At 39.0% G+C, this 9300-nt stretch overlaps 1 protein-coding gene across 1 annotated transcript; it reads right to left on the reverse strand.

Annotated features, from left to right (window-relative positions):
• Nucleotides 1–3323: 3323 nt before the first annotated feature.
• On the reverse strand, nucleotides 3324–9300 carry LOC121889393 (E3 ubiquitin-protein ligase TRIM39-like). The gene is made up of 10 exons (XM_042401311.1): nucleotides 9008–9300; nucleotides 7108–7342; nucleotides 6582–6975; nucleotides 6310–6405; nucleotides 5979–6212; nucleotides 5742–5889; nucleotides 5615–5641; nucleotides 5444–5508; nucleotides 4914–5036; nucleotides 3324–4146 (listed from the first exon to the last, which is right to left on the reverse strand). The coding sequence occupies exons 1-10, from the start codon at nucleotides 9039–9041 to the stop codon at nucleotides 3745–3747; spliced, it is 1758 nt and encodes a 585-aa protein (XP_042257245.1). The 5' UTR covers nucleotides 9042–9300; the 3' UTR covers nucleotides 3324–3744.

The following is a 9300-nucleotide window of genomic DNA, read 5'->3' on the forward strand; positions in this document are numbered from 1 at the left end:
AGTTCCAAATGAGGACGAGCTTTGAGACCTGTTAGGTCTTCGTTGGTGTTTTCACTCCCCCCACACTGAGGAAGATCCTCAGAAACAGTATGGCCACCACAAATCTTCAGCGAGAACGTGAAGATGTGGTTGGAGCGCACCTCACTTTAGCAACAGGGTCATAATTTCATCTGAAAAGAACACATCAACCAAGGATTTCTCGCATCCCGTGGGACATGAATCCTCAACTAACAGTTCTGCCAAGACTGGGTGGAGATGGCGTCTCTTCGGAGAGGGCTATTAGTTGGCACCAAGATGGTGGCCTCCCATAACAGCAGACAGGAAGTCCTTATATGGACAGTAAAGATGGAGGCTATTGAGCTCCTCAGATCACAGTGAGAATGCCCATCAGCTAGTTGGATACTGACAAAGAAGTCCAAATCACTTGGCTGTCAATGTTTCAGGCCTGTTTGACTAGAAGAGAAATAAAAGCACAATTTTGCACATGACAATTTCACATATTTTATGTATGTGATATTCTACTGTCTGCATCATATTTTAAATTTAGAATTTATGGTTAATACAACCATATATTGACTTTATTAATATTTAACCAAATAATTTTTCAGTATTAGCAAAGACCAGTTCCTTAACCTTAATCAAGTGCTGTGAGTGCCTAAACATAACCATTAAAATATTTAATAATGCTTAAGTTGCAGTGAGCAAATTTTGTAGGAAAACAAATGATATGTCAGTGATTGTGTTGCAAAAATGTTAAGTGCACATTTACAGATATGTTAATTAAAACCTTTTTCTAATAATGCTGATAAAAAAACCCAAATTTGGGCAGCATTATGTTTCTGTCAAAATGTATTTGCTGGTGCAAAACAGGATAATGTAAACCTAATTTCTGGGAGACAGGGTTAGATAAATACAGTTAGTGGGGACTTCTATAGAAGCCACTATGTATCTATTTCATGCAAGGTTATTATCTAAATTAAAACTGAATTAAAATCAGACAAAAAAGGGCAACAAAATACACAATCTCCAGCATCTCCAACTTCCTGGTGGCACATTTCTGCCACAAATCTTCACTGTATAAATATCAATGTGTTTATTACATTGGTCACCTGTGGAAATTCTTTAAACTTGCATCGTGGCTTTAGGTATATTTTAAAAATCACATCACACCAATATATTTGGCTGTCCAGCAATGTTAAAATCTACGGTGCTGTAACATGAAATGGCCCAGATCACATAAGACAGGAGAAATCCAACATCCAATAACATGCATAAGTGGATGGCAATAAAAAATACAAGAAAAATTATTTGAAGAAGAAAAGTGATGAGGTAATGCTTTGGCCAGGAAGAGGCCCTGAGTGCTGCCAGCTGGACTCAATAGGGGGGATAGTGGACTATCACAATCCCACCACCGAGAGGCCATCTGTGGGTAAATACTCCCCCTCTTTCCCCCCCTGCACGTTTCCAATTGAATCCCTGTTTCTGTTCTTGCATTCCTTTACATAAACACACACACATAGAGTACTGCAAACACATATTCCAGCTCTGTCTTAAAGTACACCCACATTATTTGAGAACACTATTACCAATTGCCAAAAGTCACACAGCAGTTGTTTCATCCTTTGATTAATGATAAAACATCTGTTCAGCGTAGTGAAACTGGAAGACTTCATTAAACATCACTAAAGATATTGCATCATTCTGCAAAGTCAGACGACTAACCACAAGTAGCGCTTCAATATCACACCCAACAATAAATAGAACAAGCATTTTCAAGAAAAACTACCCTTGCAACTTGTATACAGTAAGTATGTCATGAACAAAATTGAGAAGAAAAGTGAAAAACACCCACCTCTCACTCTTAGCTTTGGCTCTGCAGTGAGATACAGTAACCAGCTTGCCTCAGTAAAGTTAGAGCATCCCAACAGCCCGGTTCTCCCCTTACCTGCAGCTTTATCTCTGCTTCTCTCCCTCTCTTTTCCCCATCTCTCTTCCTCTATCTCTCTGTTCCAGGAAACCCCAGTGTTTGAGCAGACGTTTAATTACATCACGAGCATTGCGGCCCTTCTGTTCTCACGTCTCCTCGACCCCCTACCCGTTCCTCCCCCCCCTTCCTCCTCCTCTCTTTTAACTCAGATCACACATTGGATGCCGGAAATGAAAGACTTTATCCCAAACTGCTATGTATCCGTTCTATGGGGAAAAAATCTGTCATTTCTGACAAAAACATCCCTTTCATGCAGGTTTAGAAAAACAAAACAAACGATTTGGCAAAGCTGTTATGTTCTGAGGTGTCAAATAAAATTTTTCACAGAATTCATCTCATTAAACTGGAGAAAGAATTTGTGACATCCACCACTTCATATCACATCCCAGAATGGGGCGAATTCATTGGGTTTTAGAAAGATATGTAGCTGGATATCATCTGCATGGAAATTAACACCATCAACTGAGAAGAGCATTGGGCCTAGTATTGACCCCTGAGGAACTCCAGGGGTACAGCTTGCACAGAAAGAAAAGACCTAACAAAGTACAACTCAATATGTTTAGTCACAAATGTAGGATTGAAAACATGGGAGTGCAGACTGTGATTGATGGTAGACCAACAAGCTATGGGAAGATGTCCATGGAGGAGAGAAATCCACTTTTATATGACCCTTCTCTACCAGATTCCAAGGACATGGACAAAAGAAATGCAGATTGGCACAAAGTAGTGCAAACTGTCAGAGAAAGCGGTGAGTTATTTATTTACTTGTTTATTGCTAAGAAATGTTAACAAGCTAAAAACTTGTTGACATTATGAAGTAAACATCTCCACGTTCTTGCCAGCAGGTGTTGACATGCCCATAGTGACAATGGAGAAGTGGTGAAGGCGATGTTGTGTGAATTATTCGCTTCTAGTGGGTCTTCACTGTAAGGGTTTTCAACAGCTGTGAGACTACAGCATGCTTTAGGCTAGAAGTGAAAGAGCCAGTGGAAAGAGTGCTATTTATAATGAAGAGAATAGGTTTCCATGGCTGTTGGGCTGATTGGGATCAAGTCATTTGTGCAAGAAGTGAATCAAATCTAATCTATAGTTTCCTTTTAGATAAGAGAGAGAGATCCAAATTGTTCAGCACTGGAAGGGAAGGGTAAAATGAACAGACAAAAGTGTGGTCTCTAGGGAGGTTAACTGTCATACACTCAACATTTTTTATTTTAAAAAGGTGGAAAAAATGCATACATACATCCCATCAGATGATGGGTGAATTACAGGGACTAAAAATGCTCTCAGTGTTTTGTTGCTGTTACTAGCAATGTCAAAGAAATAGGTGAGTCTTTAGAGGTGTGTACTGTTTTAATTGTTTGATCTGAAAACCAGTTTTTACACAATAAGAAACCATCATCTGATGTAGGTCAGGGTATAGTTAAAACACTAACAAAGATCCATAAAAACAAAGGCATTCACCAACTGTCATATTGTTTTATAACATAATTACTGCTCAGAAATGAGCAGGCTCACACCCAGTCATATGGGTATGAATTCATGTTGTCTTACTGCCATGTTGTAGGCAGTGAAAACATGTGCCTCATGTCTTCCACAGAGCGTAAATTTCGGCCTGTTGCAGGTCAATGTTGGTCAAATACTATTATACAATAAATGTAAAAAAAAAAAGGTGGCTCAACCAAAATGGTCAAAAAATGTTATTGAACAAGAACTTAGATATCTGCTTTTTTGAACATTGGTTTGTCTCTTTTGACACATCATACAGCTGCCTCAATGAGTACATCCTGTCGTTCTCTGACCCCTACCTCAACAGGACAGATCACTAATGGGGCGGTGTTCTTGCCGTTGTCTTGAACACAGGGATTAAAGTATGGGTGGAGAGATTCAGTGAAGGTGCACCCGCTGTACGTATAAATGTGAGTCTTTGCTTCTACATCAAAGAAGGAGACCACACCTTCCTCATAGTCCAGGAAGACGCCCACTTTCTGTGGGGTTTCTTTGAGGTGGAGGGTGATGGAGGGGCTGGTGCAGGCACTCAGGCTACCGCCTTTCCGTCGGCAGATTACCCAGTAACCACTGTCGGGACGCACCTTGATGGCCCCCTTCCTGTTTATAGAGTCTCTGGCAACGCCGAGATCCCAGTCTGTTTTATCATCAACCTGAAACACAACGTCCAGAATATTGAGTCAGACAGGCGGTAATAAAACCAGAGAAAAACAAAACGTTCTTAACAAACACATTTGCTAGGTGCTTTCTCACAAGAAAATGTGTGATGCACTTTTACAGCGTATCACAGTTAGGTCAACTGTGCTTGAATTTTCTACATGGAGAATGTCTTGTGTGATTTTTAAGCTTTTCTTTTAATATAACATGTTAAATAAGGTATTACTTCAAATGAAAAATAAAAAAAGACCATGAAAACAACAAAAGAAACAGCAGAGTAAACTAGCAAAGTCTAGAGAGAGTGTTTAAACTGATGTTAAATACTATTCATTACATCATTACTGTGTATGCAACATGTTTTTTTTTTTTAAAAAAAAAAGGCAATTCAGATTAAGACCAACAGTACATGTCACAAGTAATCAAATCCAATATATTTATGCATGAAATAAAAAGGTGGATTTTTGACACATGTACTTCCGTATTTGGTTACAATCACTATTATATGTGCACTAAATGTCAGCACAACCTTTACTTTATCCCCACAAAACATGCCTAAAACTGGTCATAATTACAGTATTAATTGTGATTGGTTGTGCATGTTACTTGTACCTAAAAGTAAAGATAATATGTAGCTTGCTGTGTCTGATCAACCAGTTTAAAGATGTTGGTGTAAAACTATGGTTCCTTTGAAGACCCAATATATTAGATTTTTTTTAAGTGTACTGCTGGCTTAAAGTGTGTTTTTATGTTTATTAGCTCCTACCTGAACTACCCAGTAGCGTCTTCCAGATGCAAAGCTTTGTTTCCCCAGGACACAAACACAGGAGTCAAACCGCTGAGGATTGTCTGGGAGTGGAGCGTTCTTCTTCTGGCAGCTGATGCTCACCTGAAGATCATCATCATCATCATTATCATCACTATTATCATCATCATCATAACGCAGAGCTACCAGCTGGTTATTGTTCTCCAAATAAACAATTAAAGCACTTTTAGCTTCACTTCTAATGCCTCTTCACACCTCCATTTTTAAGTCAGTGTCACATTACCACCACCTCTATTACAGTGCAATACAAGCCAGCAGGGGGTGTTTCAGCACAAACACTAAAACAATTTTGGCTCAACACGCTTTCAACCTGCTGCGTCAGAACAAAAGATATCACACAAACTTGAAAAAGATGTCCTTTTCAATGCCATCCCAATCTTAAATGTGAGAAACCCAAACGATCTTGTAATCTCCTTTTAAAAGTGAGTCATTTACACTAATTATTTAGCGATAATACAGTCATGCTTTACCCTTTTTCCATCTGGAGACACTACCAGCCAGCCTGAAGCAGTCGCAGGATCCAGAGTGACATCGACTAGAGAAATAGAGAAGAAAAACAATTTTGAGTACTCAAAAGTGGCTCTGATCAATTTAAACATATTTACTGAAATAAGCAATTGGATGTCTGATCGAGAGCTTACCTGCGTATTGATTCATCTTGTCTGCTTCTGTAAAAAGGGAGAAAAAAAGGGTTATTTTCATGTATTGATTTCACAAGAGTCTCTTAAATCTTTGGTCATCCTGTGAATCAATCAAAGGATTACTGACCTGCTGCATACAGTGAGTTTGCAAGCTCCTGGCTGATGTCCACAAGCTTAGCTATGCCTCTCCTCACTGTCCCCATGCAATTATCTGAGTGGACTGGGACCTCAGACCAGTCCCTGGTAGATGGGAGTCTACTTAGAGATGGGAAGCTCTAGAATAGAAAAGGACATATACTCTTGAGTACTGTTTTGATATGTTTCCACAGTAAAGAAATACTGAAGTGTAGTTCATATATCTAACCTGTAGGAGGTGAAGAGGGTTCTGGGTGAGCTCCAGGTGGTGCAGCTCGCTGCTTCTCGTCTGCAGGTCATTGATTTCTTGCTCCAGCTCATCGAGCAGCTCCTTAGCTCTCGTCTCAGCTTCTTCCTGCTTCTGCTTGAGCTCCTCGACAAGCCCGGCCTGGTGTCTCTGAATGGTGCTTATCAGCATGCTGCAGACCTGAACGCTGCTTTGAATCTCTTTCTCTGTGATTTTCTGTTGAATGAAGTGACAGAATGTGTAAACTTACAGGTAAAAACAGACCAACCTGACTAATTAAATCTTTCTAAGTATGCTTCCATGCAAAGCTTACTTTGCTTAGATCCATTGAATGTTTGATTTCTTCCACTTTTTTCAGTCTGGCCTGGACCAGCTGTTGAATGTCGGACTTTGTCTGCCTCAAATGAGTCTGCGAAAGTCAGGAAAGATTTGGGTTTTTAAGACAAGAATTGTACGAAAACTTGTAAGAAATTGTTTACTGGCTTCAGGGAGAAATACGCTACTTGCGAGTTTATTTCCTTGCTTAAAAAAATACAAAATACATAAACAAATTTGTCTAGATCAATAAAATAAACTCCTCCTCACCTTGATCCTCTTGCTCTCCTTCTCCATGGGAACGATCTTGTGCTGTTTGTGGTCCCTCTTTGTGCATTCCACACACACGGGTATCTGGTCTGTCTTGCAAAACATCTCCAGAGGCTTGTTGTGATTTCTGCAAAGGTGACTGGTGGCGAAGGTAGCCGGATCCGTCAGCCGGTGTCTCTGCAGAGCTGGATCCCTCAGGTGAGACGTGAGGTGAGTTTCACAGTAAGACAACTGGCAGACGAGGCACGACTTTGCCGCTGTCAACTTGTTTTCGTGACAGATATCACAAAGAACATCGTCAGCCTTTGAAAGTTGTTTTGGGGAATGTTCCCCGCTTCCTAGTCGCACCGCAACGTCAACATCCTCCTCTTGCTTTAGTGTGGGTGACAGAGACCTTTTGATTTGAATTAAATTCAGTTAAATTTCAATTTAATTCAAATAATTTGCTCTAAATTTAGAGCACATTTTGAAATGGCTTACACGAATTTGAAAGATAAACGTTATTGAGATAATAAATATAACAAACCTTTTAAAGAATTCAATAATATCAGCAAAGTTCCGGTTGATCCTGAGGTCTGGACGGCCTCGAAACGTCTCTTTGCACAGCGGACACTCCGACTTGTCCTTCGTATCCCAGAAGTGTTCGATGCAGTCCAGACAGAAGTTGTGTCCACATGGGATGGAGACGGGGTCGGTGTAGATATCCAGACAGATGCAGCAATGGAACTGCTTCTCAAACGGCTCGGAGGCCATGTTCCTGACTGGAAAATTAGATTATTTTACTCAAACATGCTCAGAGGTCATGTATGCACAAATTACATGTCATGTACGGAAGGAATTTTTGCTTCTAAAAGAAGGGTTGAACATGACACAAATAGTGTTTTTCTCCTCCCACGCAGGTAAAGGTGTAGTTCAAATGTTTGCTTGACTTCTTGCGAAAGCCATACACCCATATCTAAAAATCTGACAGAGCAGGAATTTTGTTCACCCTGTTAAACTAGTGGTGTGTTTTCAGTCCAGCCAAAAATAGTTTCTACTCATTGCAACATTACATCTGATGTTGCACGTCTACATTTATTCAGGAGAACTGGTGAAAGCTTTTAGTTTAATGTCAATTTGGGCTAAAAACCTACTGACTCTTGGGTCATAAATCTAATCACATAAAAATATTACAATAGACTGAAAATGTGAGAAAAAATGTCTATTTGAGGAGTTTTCCTGCAATACTTTTAAGCAAACTGATTTATTTGTTCATGTAATGTAATTATATTTTCAGGTAAAACTGGTACTGACATATAACTTTTATGAAACATATATACACTAGTGCTCACTCGCCATATCATTACAACATGAAAAACAATATCCTACTGCTTTGACACACTCAAACACACTGGCCATCAGCCCGTATTACATGCTGAAGTCACTCTAGTCTAGACATGTTAATGTTCCTATTAACTTCTGGGCCAGCACACACATGCTGAATGATAATTACACAAAGAAAATAAAGTTTTCAGGATTGTAGCACATATATGACTCATTGTAATTGAGTAAAAAAGTGAAATCTAACACTGAACAATACTAAGTTGCTATACAACAGGCTGCTATTGAATTGCACTTTGCAATGACATTTATAATTACATAGGATAGATTATAATGTAATGACCAGTTGTTGCCAGGCAAGAAATAATAGATCCTATAAATAGCTATAAAATATAATAGACTTACGCTCAGTTACCTTTAATGACACATTAATTACTGTTCTTGTGTTAAGAACAAACAGTAAGTAGATTTTGGTGAAGTTTTGAGAAGTTTTTCAGTTATAAATCAAAATTTGGAGATTAGAATTGAACCATCTCTGTGGCTGCAACCTCTTGCAAATACAGAGGTTTGATTAAATAACGTAAACACTTCATGACAAGGGATGAAATTTGAGGTACCTAAATAACAAGAACAAATACTGCAATTAAAGTGAGCCAAGTTAAGACTGATTGACAAGATGTTGAATTTTTCTCTTGTATTTATGTCTATCATGTCTCTGTTACTAACTCTTTAAATTTAAATCATGATACAGTAATGCTGCATATTGAAATTGTAAATTTACAGACTGGTCCTGTACATTTTAAATAATTTTACAGTTTTTTTTTTATTCCTATGCACTTGCATGCTCATGCTGATTTGAAAACTTAACTAATTGAGTTACATCTGTGTTGAAGTCCTACTGTCGATATTAATAATTTTAACAGTAAGCAACATTTTTTTGGTACATTTTCTGAAATAAAGGTGTTTGTCATCAGCTATGAACAGGTTTTAAATTTACAGAATGATGTTAATTGAAGCCTGTGGAGCAGCAGCTTTGCGCTGCATCAATCTCACAGTATAAAAGTTTGTTTTCTTGCAGCAGCAGTTGAATATCAGTAACGTCTCACCTGTGTGGGTTGACATCTCAAGAGTCCTGATCATCCTGATGAGATACTGTGCTGATGCGGCCAACAGTGGTTTTAGACACAAGTCCACAGTCACACCCACTATTAAGCTCCTCCTGACACCACTCAGATATATTTCCTTACATAACCTCGACTGTTCTGGTATTTCTGGTTTTTTCACTTTTCTGTTACTGTATTGGACCACTGAACTTGAATTACGTGCAACAGTTGATGTTGAAGGATTGAAGGGTTGGGTCTGTGTGACTGCAATACAACACAGCAGCTGCAGAGTGAGC

Source organism: Thunnus maccoyii, chromosome 22 (assembly GCF_910596095.1).
Source record: "Thunnus maccoyii chromosome 22, fThuMac1.1, whole genome shotgun sequence".
NCBI classification, from domain to species: domain Eukaryota; kingdom Metazoa; phylum Chordata; class Actinopteri; order Scombriformes; family Scombridae; genus Thunnus; species Thunnus maccoyii.